Genomic DNA, 19765 nt, shown 5'->3' with positions numbered 1-19765 from the left:
CTTAGAGCTCACTTAGTTTCTAGCAAATGAAATTTAGCTAATTTCTAGGATATGTTGCCTGTTCCTAAGATATTAAAAAGGCAGCTTTCTCTGAGTATGTCTCCACATTTAGAAAATTAATTGATAAGTATGCCATTTTTCTCTGCAGTTATTTCTAATTTGTGCCAGAAGCATGTGACTTATTAGTGGGATTGGTTTAAAGTCTAGTAAAACCCTAGAAAAGTAAAGTGTTGAGAGCTGGAGAATAGAGGGAAAAAATAACAATATAGGTAAGAAAAATTTGGCCATGGAAATACTTTTTTAAATGCTCTTTGAGAACTTGGGTCATATGTTATTCTTCTTTGTATTCCTAAGGAGCTTGCACATAATATAGTATATGTATATACTAATGTATTTTGCTGTAAAATTTTTTTATTTCTCTGATTTGACGCAGTTCAGGAAATATTTGGGCCAATAGACTATATACTCCTAGAGGAAGCAGACAGTGATTTTTAACCAAGAAGGCTATAGATTTAGGCAGCCTTAAAGTCTTACGTAAGCTGGGTGAGGAAGCCAGAAAGAATTTTTCTGTCTGGACTCTGGGTCTGCTCTTTGTACGTGTGACAGCTCCTTTTGTAAACAGTTTTAAAATCCTTTGGTGATTGTTGGGAACACTCTTGTACATGTTCTTAATCTGCTTTAAGAGGTCCTGTGTCTGATGGGAATAGACTGAAAACTAATTGAAGTGTCTGGAAGCCCCTGGAGAGCCAGTGAGTGGTCCTCTGAGAAGATTCTTCCTCCCAGTAAAGAATGTAAGATTTGGAATGAAGTGTTATAATTAGTGATCCACTAGCTCAAGAGCAAGCTCCAGGGCATTGTCACTCCTCAGAGAAGACAGGTAGATATAGCTTCCAGGCAAGATTCTTGTTCTGTGGTTGCCTTTGTGAGCAAGCAGTAAACAAAGATAATAGACTTGGGAGAAAAGACTCTCTGAGCTGGCATAGATTGTGACTATAGAGTGGGAGTATAGAAATGAAAAGGTCATGGTCCAGTGGGAAAGACATAAATAGGAGTGGATTTACCATGAAGTGACTTAGACAGTCCCTTTCTAAGGCCCCAGAAAGGGATCATCATTATTATGTTAGTAATATTTTTTCTCAAAGATCCTCCCTCACACACAAACTAAATTGAAAAGGCTTCAGGGCTTATAAAAATCTCTTATCTACCCTTGCATTTAAGTACAGCAACAATACAGCATGTTGTGATAAAGTATCATAAAGATATTTGTATATGTTCTGTAGAAGCACTAAAGAAATGCATCCTGCCCAGCGTGGCATTTGAATAGAGAGTGAATTCATGCACCAGGAGAACAGGGATTTTTGTCTTTTTATTCACCATATAGTCTAGTACCTAGAACATTGCCTGGCACATATCAAGTGGTCAATAAATGTTTTGTTGAAGGAATAAGAGTGAGTTAGGACAGAGAATTGGGGATAGTGTATGTGTGAAGGGATTAGTAGCCTGAGGAGGTAGGTGCCTGTTGGGGAGTGGTGAGTGAGGTGGCTGGAGAATAGGTAGGCCAAAGCCAAAGCATGGAGGTTTCCATTATACCCCGTTCAAGTTTGGGACTATCCTGCAGGCTCTAATGAACTCACTGAAGTCATTAAGCTTGAGAGTAGTATGATCTAATTTGATTTTAGAAAAATCATTCTGGAAGCTGTGTGTAGAATAGAGCAGAGGAGGTTGAGGTTTGAGGTAGGAAACTGCTGCAGTAGCCCAGTCGAGAAATGATTGGAATCTGAACCAAGACAATAGCATTATAGATGCTATAAGGGAAAATATTCGATAAACAACTTAGGAAATAAAATGGCATATGATAAGCATAGTACGTATTGAACTGCGAACATTCTTACCTGTTGGATCCAGCTTAAAACTTATCTATTTGTTCACACTCCCTCCTTAGAATCTGAAAAATACAGTCAAGCAAGCTGGCAATTACAAACCTGTATTCTGTTAAGTGTTATGAGAGGAATTTCAAGGTATTATGGGAACACATAGAAGGAATATCTTATAAAGGCTTGTGGGTTTGGTGAAAGGTTCCTGGGGAAAATGAAAAGCTGGAACAATAAGAATGAATAGAAATTAGACCAGTGAAGAGATATGGGTGATGTGGTGGAAGGAGAGGAAAGACTCTGGAATGACTCCTTGAGGCAAGGATGTGATGACTGAGAATCATGGAGACACTAATGGAGATAGAAACAGAAGGTGAAGGTCCAGGTACTGGTGAGAAGAGGAGTTCATTTATATTGTGTTAGGTTTGAGATGCCTATGGGATATCCAGATAGAGATGAAGAATATATGGATTTTGAGTTGACAAAAGAGGTCAGGGCTGGAGTTGTAGATTTGGGAGTCATCAGGGTACTTCCTGAAGCCATGGATATAGGTGAAACCATCCAGGGAGAATGAATAAAGAGAACTTAGAAAGAGACCAAGGACAGGAGTTCCCATCGTGGCGCAGTGGTTAACGAATCTGACTAGGAACCAGGGGGTTGCGGGTTCGATCCCTGGCCTTGCTCAGTGGGTTAAGGATCTGGTGTTGCTGTGAGCTGTGGTGTGGGTTGCAGACACGGCTCAGATCCCATGTTGCTGTGGCTCTGGTGTAGGCCAGTGGCTGCAGCTCTGATTAGACCCCTAGCCTGGAAACCTCCATGTGCTGCAAGAGCAGCTCAAGAAAAGGCAAAAAGACAAAAAAAAAAAAAAAAAAAAAAAGAAGAAGAAGAAAAAACAAAGAGATCAAGGACAATTTAAGGGCCCAGAAAAAAAAAAAAAAAGAAGAGTCTTAGGAAAAGACTGAAGGAGTGACTAAACAGAAAGAAGGAAGAATTGGGAGATAATGAAACCAGAAAGAAGACAGGGGAAGGCAGAAGGAGAGCAGAACAGGAGGTGACCAACTCAGAAACTGTTGTGGAGTTCTAGAATGATAAGCATTAAAAAGTACTCAATTGGCTTAGGCAATGTGGGTTTTGCTGGGATTTTAGCAAGAGCAATTTCAGTGGAAGGATTGGTGGCAGGAACCAGACTGGATTGGTTCTAGGAGATAATGGGCAGTTCTGAGCTGTATACTTTCAATATCTAGCAGCATGATAAATGTTCACATTAGAGGGAATTCATGAGCACATCTTGCTTAGCAAGGTTTTCCACATGTCCAGTGGATTCTCATACAGAAAATATCTCTTATTGAGACTATATGTGACAAGGAGGATTTATACTAAGTGTCTTGGAGACAGAAGAAAATGAAGAGCCTTTTATTTATCATACTCTCACTATTGAGAACCTTCATTTGTTTCTGTTTTTTTTTCATGTATTTTATATAAATTTCCTTTAGATATCTTGAACAAAATAATTGGAAAGGATAGAGAAAGGGGGATCATCTATTTTACAGGCTTCTGGGTGGGAATTCCAATGAGAAAGAGGGGATCAGTTCCTCAGAAGATAACTATAGACCTTTGTGTTACTGGTGTCCCTATGTAACATCAACCCTTTGTATCAATCATTTTGCACTGCGTGCATAAAGTCATCAATATTAGACATAAGGGGGAGTGGAAGCTCCATATGCTAGCCCTTGAAAGTACTAAATATAACCATAAATTTTATTGTCTGAAAATTGTATTCAGATTTATTCAGTAATTTTCAAGAACTCCAGTGAATAGAGGAATGATGAATGTTAGTAAAATGACATCTGTGACTTTTAAAGCATTTTGGCCCCATGTAATATGCACAAATTGACCTCAAGAGAGGCCATATAATATGTTGGCAAGTAGCATGGGTTCTAGAGTTAGATCAGTATTCAGATTCCCCAACCTGCATTTAGTAGATACGTCTTTGGGGATGGTCTCTTAATATCTCTGCAGCTCAGTCTTCTCATGTGTGAAATGATAGTTAAATAAAATAATGCATTTAAAGCTCTTAACACAACCCTGGGCATAAAGTATGTGATTACTAAATCTGTTACTATATTTCTCAAGATTACAAAATTGTTTAGTGCTGGAATCTAAATTTCACAGATGTTACTATGTCCTTTATAAAATACTTTCTTGGAGCTCCTGCTGTGGCACAGTGGGTTAAAGGTCCTCTGCTGTCTTTAGGGCATTGTCAGTTCAATCCCTGACCCTTGCAGTGGGTTAAAGATTTCTTATTGCTGCAGCTGTGTTTAGGTGGCAGCAGTGGCTCGGATTTGATCCCTCCAGGAACTTCCATGTGCTGTGGATGCAAAAGGAAAAAAAAATTCTCTTAAGCCTATAGCCACATGGACATAGTAGGGATAGTATATACTTTTAGGCACAGTATGTGACTGTTAGTTTAGAATTGTTGTCTTTCTGCCATTGGCTCACTGCTTTTAATCTTCCTTCAATTACCTCAAACTTATCCATCCAATCAGTTCTCTCCTCACATATCTGAACTCTCATTTACAAATGACAGCAATCCAATTCAAACAAATTTGACCAAAAGAAAACAAATTTGAGCAAAGGTTTATGTAATTGGGCTGTCAAGAGTGGAGCTGAGTATGGGTTCTTAAAAACATCGTCTCTTAGGACTATTTTTTTCTCTCTTTGTGGCTCCTTCCACTCCCACTTTCATTCCTACTGCATCTTGGCTTCTTGCATATAGGAGGGAATGGAAGGAACATGGCTGGTTGGAATTTGGGGAATGGTTTTAGGATTATGTTTTGAGATTGTCATCCCAGTTTAGCATCCCTAGAGGAAAGAGAAAACATCTCTTTCCCAGCATCTCTATATAAAATATAAGGTAAGGTATTTGATTGAAATGCTTTATGTCATATGCTTATTACTGGGACAACCACTGTGGCCAGAAGGATAGGACCCTACAATTGGCTGTGTCTCATGCCCACCCTATGGACAGGAAGTGAAACACTATAATTGGCAACCCCATGAGAACCCATAGAGTGGAGGGAGGGAAGTTTTTCAAAGAAGAGCGGCAAAGGAATGGCAGGCAGCTCAAAAACAAAAATAAATATCCATGCTATCCTGTTAACTGAACCATCTCCTTCCTTAGGACCCTGGAACCTTTGATTTCTCTGTTTAATTTCTGTCATTCATTAGAGCAAATTATAATTTCTGATGATTTTTCCTTCTAAATGTTGTCATATTTCTCTTCCTGTTCATTATAAATGCCATCACCCTAGCCTAGGTCTTTGTGACTTCACACCTGCTTGTGTTAGAGTCTAAATTGACCTCCTTGCCCCTTCTCTGTAAAACCAATCCCCCTGATTCTATAACTAAATGAAACTTTTGAACCTCAAAAAAAGGTAGGCCAAGAACCAGCTACCAATAATAATAATTATAATAACAACAAACAAAATGCATGTGTTAATGAGCACTTGTTATGTGCTAGATGTGTTAAGCCTTTTAAATATTTTGTTCTTAAAATAATCCTGCGAGATGTTGGGTTGGCCATGAAAATGTACCTCTCATATCTCCTACTGCGGAGTTTAGTTCGTTGCTGCACTCTGAACCCACCACTGCATTTGCACAGAAGCCACATTTCCCATGGACTGTTCTTAACCAGTGACTGAGCACAGCAGGAGTACAAACGCAGGCAATTCCTGGGAAATGTAGGACTCCTTTGACAGGCCACTAGGCTTAAGGATTTCCCACTGGTCTTGCCAAAATTTTCTTTGAATTGCATTATAGTCTAAGACACTTCCTACCTAACCTTCCTTTTTTCCCTCTTTACTACATGGGAGTCAGACCTGCATAATGATCACCCAGCAGTCTCTGATTCCCTCCCCATTTGCCCTTGCAATAGCTCATCCTACCCCCATTATAAATTTCTTGTGTATCTCATTTCATCTTGATATCTGCTTCTTAGATGATTCAATCAATACACATGGTCCAAGAACACGGTGGTAAGATGAAGTACTGGGTATGGTTCACCCATTTCCCAGTGGGCAAAGATTATCCTCCCCTGGGTGGCATGTGAAGCATGAATAGTATCTGGCAGAAGCAAGGTAATATACCTGGGATTATATTTTGAGGGTGCTGGAGTATAAGACTGGGCAAACAAAAATTTATTGATTTATGGAGAGTTTTTTGGGATACAGGATTTAACACCCTGGCAAGTACCCTAGGGGAATGGGTTGTTCTCAGACTTTTTAAGAAAGTGATAATCAGTGTTGAGTGAAGTAGAAATGTTTGATTTATCCTGGTTTATAGTAGGAGGCTGAGGAAAATGGCAAAGTAGGAATGGCTATATTACATAAGACCACAAAACATACCCATTGATTATATTCCATGAGAGGGCTCAGAAGACATACCATTCACCAAGGCCATCAGTAAAACACTGTTAAGAGTAGCACCAGCATCATAGTGGTGACTCTTCTCTGCAAGTCAGGGCAGATTGTAGGAGATGTGGTCACAGAGCTGGGTTCATTGATATCCATGGGGGGATGAAGACCTTTAATGTAATGAAGGCCACAGTAGTTATAATGACTTTCAAAATACTAGGGGGACAGCCAAGGGACTTGAACTGCACAGAATTGTGGTGGTGGTAATACAGCATGATGTAACTAGGAGAAAAATAGGTAGCAACAGCATGGTAGTCTACTATGGTATATACTATAATGATTCCCCTAGTTATTTCTCAAAGGGACCTGTGGCAGTTTACTTGGGTGATTATATATCACGGAATGGAAATATCCAGACATTTTTAGACCCACAGTCTGAGTTGACATAGATACCTGGACACCCAGTGCATCAGCATAATTTAGTATTGTGTGGACCTTTAACTGTCCTACAGAGACCAGGTAATAAATGAAGTCCTTGTTAAAGTCTGGCTTAGAGTGGGCCAGACCCTTGTGGATTTACCCAGTGGTCATTTCTTCTATTCCTGATTTCATTGTTTTACTTGGATTTTGAAGTAATATTAAAATATTGGTTTCTTAGCCTGTGGGGTAAAAGGTATAGTGAGGGAGGCCAAGTAGGACTTCATCTTTCTTCCTCTCCCAACCAAGATAGTAAATTGGAAACAATAGCACATCCCTGGAGAATGACTGAAGACTATTGCTGGCTTAAACAAGCAGTAGCTTTGATCACAGCTCTTGTACCAGACATAGTCTAATTGCTAGAGCAAATCAGTAAGGATTCAGGTACATAATATATGGCCATTGATCTGAAAAAAGCATTTAAAAATAATTCCAATCAGAAAAGAGGATCAGGAACAGTTTGTGCTTACAGGGGATGGCCAACAGTATTCACTTTCATTTACGTTTTGGCCTCCAGGATATGTCACCTTTCCTGCCCAGTTATAATATAGCTTGATGAGATCTGGACTGCTTGAGCATTCCACAGACCATTTACTGATGGCATGCTGATGTGTTCTAGAAGGTGGGAGAAAAACCCTACAAAGATCAGGAACCTTTCATTTCAGTGAAGGTTTTAGGAGTTAGGAGTATGTTGGGATAACCTTCCAAAGTAAAAAACAAATTGCTGCATCTTGTATTCTCTATCACAAAGATGGAAGCACAGCACCAGTATTCCTCTTTGGGTTCAGGAAGCAATATATTCTACACTTAGATTCATTGCTCTGGCTCATATACAGTGACACAGAAGGCTGCCAGCTTTGAGTGAGACCTAGGAAAGAAAAGGCCCTGCTGGTAAGATCTGGAGGACCCTACGTTGTTGGAAGTGTCAGTGGTAGGAAATGATGTGGTGTGGAGTTTATATTAAGCTCCAATGGGAGAATCACATTGGAGGCCCTTAGAATTCTGGCTCATGCTCCCTCTGAATATTCAACCTGTCAGCAGTGGAGACCAATACTTAGTCCTTGATCAGGCACTATTCCTTGAGGAGACCAACCAGCTGCTTTGTGGCAGGTCAACTACTTTGGACCTCTTCCACAATGGCTTGGCCAGTGGTTCTTCCTGACAGGGGTAGATGACTTATTTGGGGTATGGGTTTGTATTTCCTACCTGTAGTGCTTCAGCCAGCATCACTATTTAGGGGCTTATGGAATGCCCGATTCACAGGCAGGGATTCTCACACAGTTTAACATCAAAATATTGGACCCTATTCACAGTGAAGGATGTGTGGAGTGGGCCCATGACCATGGGTCCACTGGTCATATCACATACTATACCATCCAGGGGCAGCTGGCCTCAGAAAATGTTAAACAGCCTTTTTTTAAAGGCAGAGCTCAAGTGCCAGCATGGTAGCAGCACTTTGAAAGGATGGGGCACCATCCTTCAGCATGCAGTATATATAGAGAGAACTTTATGTGGTGCTAGGTCCCAACTGGGAAGAACATATGGGCCTGGGAACCAAGGTGTGCAAGCAGGAGTAGCCCCATTACAATTATTCACATTGACCAAGTGGGGGATTTTGTATTTCCTGTATTTGCACCTCTGAGCTTTGTGGAGTTGGAAGTTCTGATCTCTAAAAAGTGTGTGTACTCTTGCCAGGGGACATGGCAAGGATCCCACTGAACTATAAATGATGGCTGCCACCAGAGCATTTTAGACTCTTATATCCAGAGACCAACCTGAGAGAAGAGTCACCATGTTGGCAGAAATAATTGACAGGAGAAGGTAAGGCTGTTTTTACCCAATGGGGACTAGGTGGGAATCTGTGTGCAGTCTCTGTGATGCACTTGGGCATTTTCTGGTATTTCCTTGCCCTCATGAATGGATACACACAGCAACTCCAGCCTGAGAAGAGTATGGTTACACACAGCAACTCCAGCCTGAGAAGAGTATGGTTACCCAGAGTGTGATTACCAAACCCTTCAGGAAGGAATACTTAAGTCGCACTATAGGGTGAATCCAAGACCAACCAAGGTGATAGATGACAGTGGGGAGAATTTAGAATGGAGAAGGCAGAGTATAAGGACAAGTTGCAGGCCCAAGATCAACAGCAGTGATGAGGGCTGTAGTTTTTTCTACTTACTGGGCCCTTCCTCAGAAAGAGAGGTCCCCTGGAACCATGGAGGTACTGCTCCTTAATCCCCTGTGGAGAAGGAGGTGTTTGGGACCTTGGGAATGTGTCTCTCAGATCTCCTACTGTGGACAGCATAATTGATGCCCCCATCTGCTCTGTTTTACACACACCACCACATTTGCTCCAAGGCCATGTTTCCTGTGGTCTGTTTCTGTTTCAGTGATGGTACACAGCAGGCCCATGCCTATGAGGCAGAGGGTACCTCTGACAGATGATTTTGGCCTGAGGATTCTACATTGGCTTTGCAGATGCTCTCTGAAAGATTCATGGCATTCTGTCTTATCCCACCTTGCTGCTTTCCCTTTCTCCTTCTCCCAGGTCAGATGTATGTCACTGTCTGGCAGATCTCAGCCTTGTCCAGCTTTCTCCCCATTTTTGATTTCACAGGCATTTTCTCCAGTTTCCTGGAAAGGTTTTTGAATATTATAATCTGTCTCTACCCTGCAAAGGCAGGAGGAGTTTTGACTACACTTGGAATGTGAAAGGAAGAACATTGTCTCTTGGGGTCAGTTACAGTTCTTGAGGTTAAAGAGCCCCTCTGGAAAGGAGAAACTCAAGGGACAGGGTTGGGGCAGCTTTGCCAAACTTCTTTTCCCACCTGGGAGAGTCTCCCTGGAGAGTTAAACTGTGAAAATTCAGAGTTCTGTATTGTAAGAGAAATTGTATGCCTTTATCCCATGATCTTGCTAGTACACATTCCTCCATCACCCACAATCTTCTATGAATTTTTAAGGTTTCGTCTTCTTAAGTAAGACACGTGAAAATTCCTAAGGAGTTTGAATCAAAGGCTGTATGTACTTTGTGGTCAGGCACTGCTGGTGGAATTCATTCATCTTTTCTTGATCACAGTTTCCCTCACTGCCCTGGCCTCCAGGAGACTATGCTCTTTCAGTATTCTGATTTTCACATTGACACAGGGATTTTGTGAGTTTCTCTGTTGAAAGCTGGAGTATCTGAATGAGATGTTAATAAAGGGAATACGGCCTAAGTACTGCCATCTACTTATTGCAGGCAATATGGCTTGTAAGTCAGGCTGTTTTCATTGTCTGCAGGATGCTTTCCATCCCTGGGCAGCTCACCCAAGGTCTTCTCTTCCTGGCCCTTGGTGAGCCTCCATTAGGTCAAAACACTACCTTTTCCACAAATGAGGCCAGATAGCTTTTTGCTTCAGGGTATGCCTTAGTTGTTCTGTTTCAAATAAATTGTTCCCTTTCTTTTTTGAGGACCCTTGCTTGCACTAGCTGTTTGACACAGGGAATCGCTTCACCCGACTGCTGAAACTATCCCTTTCCAGTAGTGATGAAGCTTCCACAATGTACAATAATGTAACCTCTTCTCCTCACCCATCTTCATCTCCATCGTCATTCTTATCTCTGCAGGATCATTCCCATATGCTCATCAGCAGGCAAGCATGCTGTGATATGCAGTCTTAATGAAAAACAAACTGCAGAACAATTGTACTCTTCTACAACCTTTTCAGTTTATGGCTCTTTTCTCTGTTCTCCTGTCTAGAATAACTCTTTATGTGTCTCTATATTCTTTCCTGAACCCACTACAACAGTTAGACTTTGATTCCTGCCATTTGACTGAGAATGCTCTTGTGAAGGTCCACAGTAGCTCCCAGGTTAAGAAATCTGGCCTTTAATTCTTAGTCCCTATCTTGCTTGTCCTGTAGGCAATATTAACATAGTTGATCACTTCCTCATACCTTCAAAGTGATGTTCACTTAACTTTGGAGACACCACACTCCTCTGGTTTCCTACCTGTATCATGAACTGCTCCTCCTCATATTATCATATTGGAGCACTCTAGGACTTAGACCTTTTCTCTACTTATATTCACACCCTGTAAGGGGTTTGCAAACCGCTTCTATAAAGGACCAGATAGTATATATTTTTGGTTTTGTGAGCCATATGGTCTTTTACATGTGATCATTTACTCAATGAGCCATGGACAGTACATACATGAATGTTGAATTGATCATTGTCATGACTGCTGTGTATATTCAGTGCTTAGAAGGAGTCTTACTTTGCTAAATAAACTATAATTTGTCCACCTGGTATTTTAGCATAGTTACCTGAGCACTACTAGAGCTCAAAGGGTGCAAAAGTTCCCTACCTGTGTAGAGAAGGCAGGGAGTTCTGTCCTGAAATTTTTCGGTATATTTCTCCAGGCCCTTGTGCCCAGTGTTGTTTAAAATTCAAGGGCTTTAAAAGGCTCAAGGCTCAATTTGATCTCTTTTTTTCTTATTAATGTCAGCATTCAGCTTTTGCTGATTACCTGGGACAAAGTAAGTGTGTAGTGGGAGGAGCTTGGGTGTGGGGGGGAGGATGGTTTAGGTGTGGTGGGAGAGAGGGGGCAGGAATGAGGGACAGCTTCTTAATAGGGTCTGAGAAAAAGGGAGGTTATTTTATTTGTTGAGATGGGGTGATTAAACTCTCAGCATGAATTTTGAGAGACAGCTGCAGATAGAAAAGAGATGGTGATTAGAACTAATTACTGTTGTTGTAGATGTTTTGCATTTCTATAGCACTTTGTATTTACAGAGAATTTTGTAATCACTTATTAACTTTCCTTGTGACATGGGCAACAGTACCACAGATGTTTGTATTTGTTTTCTGGGAAGAAATCTGAGCTGCTTTGGCTACATACTAGAATTAAGGAATCAAAATCCTTATTGCAGCTCTTTTACTTCCTGTGTGGCTTTAAGAATCCAAACAGAACTTGAACACTGTCTTATTCTATAAGTTTATGATGAAGAGTAACTCATGAAGATGGTTTAGTACTTTGCTAAATTTAAAAAGATATCATATATAGATATATAATAACAATTCTAACCTCTCCAAAGTAGAGTTTCCTCCAGGTTTAAAAAAAATAAAATTAGGAGTTCCCATGGTGGCCCAGTGGAAACGAACTCAACTAGTATCCATGAGGATGTGGGTTTGACCCCTGGCCTTGCTCAGTGGGTTAAAGATCCGGCATTGCCATGAGCTGTGGTGTAGTGTCGCAGATGCAGCTTGATCCAGCCTTGCTGTGGCTGTGGTGTAAGCCGGCAGCTCCGATTTGACGCCTAGATTGGGAACCTCCCTGTGCTGCAGGTGTGGCCCTAATAAATAAATAAATAAATAAATTTCCTGATTCAGCATGGAAAAAATGGGCTTAGTTTCCTGACATTTGGGCATGACTTGGGAGTTGCAGACAGTTCATTGGGATGGCAGCTTTGAGAAAGAATATCACATAAAGGCATTCTGAACTCCCTTACCCCAGGGCTTGCTTTAAAGGAATGAGATAAAGGGAGAGGAATATTGGCCATGCTGAAAAGGAGCAGGTGAAGATGAGTAGACTGAATCAGGATAAAAATCTCTGGGACAAGCCAGGTGCCAGAAGACCGGGGGAAGGTTCTGGAGGTAGAAGAGAACCCCAGGTTCTCACTGTTGGTCTCTCAACCTCAGGTGATTTCTGGGGAAATAGCTTCCCCTATCTCCACAATATAAAGACTTAAACTTTTCTTCCTGTTAGGGTGTTAGGGCTATGGGTTGAAATGTAAGCTGGAGTCCCTGCCAAGGTAACCCTGATAGAAGTTAATTTTAAGTTCTGCAGGCTGTGAGTTTGGCCTCTAGCCCTGTTTTCCAGCTGCCACCAATATCTTCTCAGGCTGAATTCTTGCCTGGCTACATCTAAATTGGGATGCGGTCTCCCAATTTATTCCTCACCCTTCAGACACTGAAATGAGTTTATGAACAATTTATAGATTTTTAAGGTTAGAATTAGAGTTATAAAGTTGAAAAAGATGTCAAAAAGTCATCTGGAAATTTCTCTCCATGTGCCTGACCCTGTCTGAAAACTTTGTACTGCTTAAAATGTTAGTTCTCTGATGGCAAGATTATATAAAATAAGAGCAACAGTTACACAATTACTAGAAATCTTCATGAATAACAGGAATAAATGTCCCCAATCTTTTTTTTTTTTTTGTCTTTTGGGGGCTATACCTGTGGCATATGGAGGTTCCCAGGATAGGGGTCTAATTGGAGCTGTTGCTCCTGGCCTAGGTCAGAGCTACAGCAATGCCAGATCCAAGCTGCATCTGCATCTGCACCTGCTACCTACACCAAATCTTAGAGCAGTGCCAGATCCTTAACCTACTGAGCGAGGCCAGGGACGGAACCTGAAACCTCATGGTTCCTGGTCGGATTTGTTTCTGCTGCACTACCATGGGAATTCCAATGTCCCCAATCTTGATGGAAATGTATTGGGGGCTCATCTGCCTTCTTCTAGGTCCCTTCCTGAGACTCTCCCTTGATTCTGCTCTGGATGTGAGCACTAGCTGCAAAGCCCTTAAGCTTTCTTTTATTCTGAACACTAGGCCCACTGGAATCCTGGTGCCTCCTTTAATGGTATGGCCTCCATGCTCTGTCCTTGTATTGAAAAATCCTGTAACGGTAAGGCATAAACTCCCAGATGGTGTCTCTGATCTTAGCTTCCTTCTGTTTTACTAACGGAAATGTCAGCCAGGTCATCTTCTGACTTAAAGAGACCCAAGCATGATTCCACAGCAGCACTTCAGTGCACCAAGAAACCTACATAAACTGGCTCATCCCAGGTGCTGAGAATTTAAACTTCAGGCTTGGATGAAGCCCCTAGACACATTAGGGAGACGACCAACAGTTTTTCTATTTTACATGGAAATGCTAATTTCACTTGCAGAAGAGAAGTACCAAAATAGTATTATGATTATAACAGTAGAAATGTAGGAGTGTGGAATTTGTAATGTTATAGACAAATTAAGCATGAAATGCAAATACCACATCAGAGTGGGCTGGGTATCCAGATCTCAGCTGAAATTCTCTGAAAGGGTTACAATGGCTAGCTAGTGCAGCTGACTAAAGGGCCCCAGTGAGAGGAGATGGAGAGGGTAAAAATAGAGGCTGTAGAGAGAGGAGGAGCAGTCTTAGGTTTGTGACATCTCCTCAGCTCTTCTTGGGAGGTTTTTCATAGATTTGAATACTTATAGGAATGAATTCCCTCACTGTGATATGTATACTTGAGAGTTAATTTAATAATGATTACTCAGAAGGATAACACAGATTGCTGTTTATGATGACATGACAGTTTGGAGACTATCTTACTACATTTGGGCTTCTGTAACAGTACCATAAACTGGGTGGCTAATAAATAACAGAAATTATTATTGGTTCTAGAGCCTGGGAAGTCCCAGATCAAGGTCCAGTGAGTAGATTCATTGTCTGGTGAGGACCCTTCTTGGTTCAGAGATGACGATATTTTTGTTGTAGCCTCAGATGGTGGAAAACAGAGAAGATGCAAGCTCTGTTGTGACCCTTATAAGGACATGAATCCTGTTCATGAGGGCTGTAGCCTCATGACCTCTCCTAATCCTAATTAACTCTCAGAGGTCCCCTTCCTAATACCATCACATTGGGTTTAGCGTTTCAACATATGGATTTGTGGGAGAGACACAGACGTTTAGTCCATACAAAGACATTTGATAATTTGCAAGTCTGATTGGTTCAGTCCTCTGCTCAGAATCCTCCAGTAGATCCCAGTGTCAATAGCACAAATCACTTATTATTTTTTTTGGCTGCCCTTGTGGCATGTGGAAGTTCCTGGGCCAGAGACTGAACCCCGGCTTCAGTTGACCTGAGCCAGTTGACCTGCAGCAATGTCAGATCCTTAACCCACTGTGCCACGAGGGAACTACTAGAAATCACGTATTATTTATTGGTTTGCTCATATTATTTTTTAATTATTTCCACAAATATTTCTGGAGTAGCAGGGTCTGTGCTAGGTGCCTGAGATGTAGCAGTAAAGTAAGCATACATGGGAGACCTACCCCTCTTGGAGCTTGAATCTTGTGGTAGAGACAGACAATAAACAAAATTTAAATGGAGATGATCTTTTGACAGTAAGCTAACGTGGATTTGTTTTACAGATCCTAACCCCAATCATGTTTCCTAAATCCACTTATATTCCCTTGCAGCTGTTCCACCTATATGGTGCCCACCTAAAGAAGACCAGGCCATTTGACTTTGGAACCTGGGTACTTCACTGCCACACTATACTGCCTGTTTCAGTTCCTCATAGTGCAAGCTCTTTCTCACTTCAGCACCCTTGTGTACATTATTCACTAAGACCTTCTTCCTCAAATAAACTCACTTTTTCAATCTTAGCCTAAATTTCACCTTCTCTGCAGAGCTTTCCCTGATAGATATATCCCCAAAGTTAGGCTACATTCCATTCCTACAATTACAATCAGAATTGTATTTCAGATTGTAATATCAGTATTACAATTAGAATACCCTACTTTTTTTCCAGCACTTTTTGTAATTTTATATTTATTTCTATGGTAATATGGTGCTGGTGGGAGATTGGATCAGAAATTTCTTTTTTTTTCTTTTCTAGGGCTGCACTGGTTGGCATATGGAGGTTCCCAGGCTAGGGGTCTAATCGGAGCTGTAGCCGCCGGCCTACGCCACAGCTACAGCCACTCGGGTTCTGAGGCGCGTCTGCAACCTACACCACAGCTCACGGCAACGCCGGATCCTTAACCCACTGAGCAAGGCCAGGGATCGAACCTGCAACCTCATGGTTCCTAGTTGGAATTGTTAACCACTGTGCCATGATGGGAACTCCTGAATATTTTTATACACTGTATTGCAATCGCAGGATTTTCTTCAGTTAAACAGAGCCATTAGAGAAGTTTTATTCCAATTTTTGTGAAACTTCATAGTTTGGAAGTTTCACAAAACTACCAGTGTGTTAGTAGAATGGTAGTATAGTGGTAAAATTAGTAGAAGGCCCATTAGAGACTGTGTACTCTTGTGTATTCATTTGTCAAAAATAGTTACTGTGAGGTGAAAATGACATTTTATTTGTGTAATTTTCCTCTCCAAGCCACATAATCCTAATTGAATTATCAGAAAAACAACAGACAAATTCAAGTAGAGGGGCATCTTAACAGTGTACACTAGTCCTCCTCAAAACTGTCAAGGTCCTCAAAAACAAGCGAAGTCTTATCACAGCCCAGAGGAGCCTAAGGAGACGTGACGAGTAAATGTAATGTAGAATCCTGCATGGGATCCAGAAGCAGAAAAGGAGCATTAGGTAAAAACAATGGAAAGATGAGTACAATGTGAGCTTTAGTGATGATAATGTATTAATATCGATTCACTAATTATAACAAATGTGCCATAATAACTAATATCAATTAATATTAATGATTAACATTATTATTATTAATAACAATATGGAAAACTCTAAAGAGGAGGGAAGGGAAGTAAATGGGAACTTTCAGCATTGTCTGCACAATTTTTCTCTAAATCTAAAACTTCTAAAAAATAGTATATTGGAGTTCCCATCATGGCTCAGTGGTTAACGAATCTGACTAGGAACCATGAGGTTGTGGGTTCAATCCCTGGCCTCGCTCAGTGGGTTAAGGATCCAGTGTTGCTGTGAGCTGTGGTGTAGGTTGCAGACGCAGCTTGGATCCCAAGTGGCTGTGGCTGTGGCTGTGGCTGTGGCGTAGGCCAGCGGCTACAGTTCCAATGAGACCCCTAGCCTGGGAACCTCCATGGGAGTGGCCCTAGAAAAGGCAGAAAGACCAAAAAAAAAAAAAAAAAAAAGTATATTAATTGAAAATAAACTACATTTAAAAAATGAAACCAATCACTTTTGAAATGTTTGGAAGCCCTGAAATACTTTGCTGGAACCCATGAACTTGTTGGACACAACATGAAAACTATTGGTCTAAATCAATGTAAATGATTCTTAGTATAATTCTATTTTGAGCACAGGCAGTTCTTACTTTGCATGGTTGTGAGACCGTGCAAAAAAGGATTATTAAAGCTGAAACCGTGCAAAGTGATCTTAATGATTAATGGAAGAAATTGCAGTTGTTTAGTGATCTTTAAATTTTTTGTAAAAACATTAAAAATTCTGTTATTAGCAGTAATAATGAATAGGGAAATGAAATGGGTTGTAAAACTAATATTTAATACACTGTAATTAGAAATATTGAGACTTAAAGTTTTAGATTTTTTTTTTTGTAAGAAAACTTACCAATATACTACTGTTAAGGATTTTCCCTTCCTCTGTCTCTAAATTCTTAATATGTTAAGGCATACAGATTGATCTTTCCTACTTATGAGATATTTGGTATTTTATATCTTTTCAACATTTATAGGTGTGAACACTTTAGTGACTTCATTAAATGAAAAATTCCTCATGATTTTTGTTCATGAATACTCTGGTATTCAAAATCTTCTGAGTTTTAACATCAAACTACTCAGCGATACTTTCAAGTTTGGAGTAATTTATGTAAGAAACAAGACTGTTTCTTTTTGCAATGTCATTGTCTGTGTACATGGAAAGTATGTGTTTCTCTTGAAAAACTAGTCTTTTAAAAAAGAAGCTTGCATAGCATAACAGTGGAGATAATGTTCTCACAGACCCTCTGAACTGTTTTGCTGAGATTTAATAAAAACATTTTCTACAAAAAGAAAAAAAAATTATCAAGAATGGGTTATTTTTGGTCACGCCTGTGGCATGTGGAAATTCTGGGCCAGGGATCAAACCCATGCCACAGCAGCAATCCAAGCCTCTATAGTGACAACGCTGGATCCTTAACCTACTGTGCTACAAGAGAAATCTAAGAATGGCTTGAATAGTGCTTGCCTTCTTATAATGTAACTTAGGGTACAGAGGGAGCATCTTTTCTATACCGTTGCAAATTATCATATGCCTAGGTCTGGATCAGCTTACAACATTTTATCCTTTTGGTTTTCAGTGTTATGAAATACCTCTGAGAGTTACTTTATTTTATTTTTTAAGTTACTCAATGAATTTTATTATATTTATAGTTGTACTATAATCAGCACAACCAAATTTTATAGCATTTCCATCCCAAACCCACAGTGCATCCCCCCACACCCCCAACCTGTCTCTTTTGGAAACCATAAGTTTTTCAAATTCTGTGAGTTAGTATGTGTTCTCCAAAGAAGTTCATTGTGTCCTTTTTTTAGCTTTCACATGTAAGTGATATCATTTGATGTTGTTATCTCATTGTCTGACTAACTTCACTTAGCATGATAATTTCTAGGTCCATCTATGTTGCTGCAAATGCTGTTATTTCCTTCCTTTTAATGGCTGAGTAATATTCCCTTGGGTATATGTACCACATCTTCTTTATCCACTCCTCTGTCGATGGACACTTACATTGTTTCCATGTCTTGGCTATTGTATATACCACTGCAGTGAATACTGGAGTTTATTTGTCTTTTTGAGTCATGGTTTTCTCTGGATAGATGCCCAGGAGTGGGATTGCTGGATCAAATGGTAATTCTATTTTTAGTTTTCTGAGGCGTCTCCATACTGTTTTCTACAGTGGTTGCACCAATTTACTCTCCCATCAACAGTGTAGTAGGGTTCCTTTTTCTCCACCCCCTCTCTAGCACTTATTGTTTGTAGATTTTTTGATGATGGCCATGCTGACTGGTGTAAGGTGGTACCTCATGGTGGTGTTGATTTGCACTTTTCTGATAATGAGGTATGTTGAACATCTTTTCATGTGTTTTTTGGCCATCTGTTTGTCTTCTTTGGAGAATGATCTGCTTAGATCTTCTGCCCATTTTTTGATGGGGGTTGTTTGTTTTTTTTTGGTATTGGGGTGCAGAAGGTGTTTAAGAAATCAAAGATGACACAAACAGATGGAAAGACATACCATGCTCTTCAACTGGAAGAGTCAATATTATCAAAATGACTATATTACCCAAGGCAATCTACAGATTCAGTGCAATCCCTGTCAAATTACCAAGGACATTTTTCACAGAACTAGAACAAAATATTTTAAAGTTTGTTTGGAAGCATGAAAGACCCAGAATAGCCAAAGACATCCTGAAAAAGAAAAATGGAGCTGGAAGAATCAGACTCCCGAACTTCAGACTATACTCCAAAGCTACAGTCATCAAAACTGTATGGTACTGTCACAAAGGCAGAAAAATAGATCAGTGGAACAGGATAGAAAGTCCAGAATTAAACCCACACACCTACAGTCAACTAATTGCTGACAAAGGAGACAAGAATATACAATGGAGAAAAGACAGCCCCTTCAATAAGTGGGACTGTGAAAACCAGACAGCCACATGTGAAAGAATGAAAGTAGAACACTTCCTAACACCATACACAAAAACAAACTCAAAATGGATTAAAGACCTATATATCAGGCCAGATACTATAAAACTCTTAGAGGAAAACATAGGCCAAAGACTCTCTGACATAAGCGACAGCAACATCTTCTCAGATTCACCTCTCAGAGTAATGACAGTAAAAACAAAAATAAACAAATGGGACCTAATTAAACTTAAAAGTTTCTGCACAGCAAAGAAAACCCTAAACAAAATGAAAAGACAACCCACAGAATGGGAGAAAAATCTTTGCAAGTGAATCGACTGACAAGGGATTAATCTCCAAAATTTATAAACACCTTCTACAGCTCAATACCAAAAAAACGAATGACCCGATCAGGGAGTTACTGTAAATACAATATTTTCCCAGTGTCACTTCTTCTGAGACATGATCATCCTTTCCTCATTTTCGATGATAAGTTCATTACGTTCCTCTTGCTGTATTTCCAGGGTCTCTCGAATGGTGGCAGTGTCATCCATGGTTAGCTGTCTCTTCTGTAACTTCATTTACGTTTGATTCAGATTTCATGTCCAACATTATCACTTTTTGATTCTTTGCTGTATTTTCATCTTAGGTGG

The 19765-nt window shown here is 40.3% G+C and overlaps 1 protein-coding gene across 4 annotated transcripts in view; it reads left to right on the top strand.

The window, feature by feature from the left end:
• Nucleotides 1-19765, top strand: part of LOC146407083 (uncharacterized) — a 203646-nt gene that overhangs the window by 74801 nt on the left and 109080 nt on the right. For 2 of the 4 annotated variants that reach the window (XR_014823832.1, XM_084989500.1), the window contains one exon: nt 8456-8581. The exons of the other annotated variants lie outside the window; for them this stretch is intronic. Coding sequence is in view for 1 of the 2 variants with exons in the window: in XM_084989500.1 (XP_084845626.1) it covers nt 8456-8486 (31 nt within the window). In the remaining variant the exon portion in view is untranslated. The remainder of the gene's footprint in view (nt 1-8455; nt 8582-19765) is intronic. 4 annotated transcript variants of the gene reach the window in all.

Source organism: Sus scrofa, chromosome 1 (genome assembly GCF_054392235.1).
Source record: "Sus scrofa isolate SSC_HxYL_T2T_F1_AM1 chromosome 1, Sscrofa_HxYL_maternal_Yorkshire_Landrace_v2.0, whole genome shotgun sequence".
Classification (NCBI taxonomy): domain Eukaryota; kingdom Metazoa; phylum Chordata; class Mammalia; order Artiodactyla; family Suidae; genus Sus; species Sus scrofa.
Note: the sequence above shows the minus strand (reverse complement) of the source record. Positions and strands in the feature narration are given on the sequence as shown.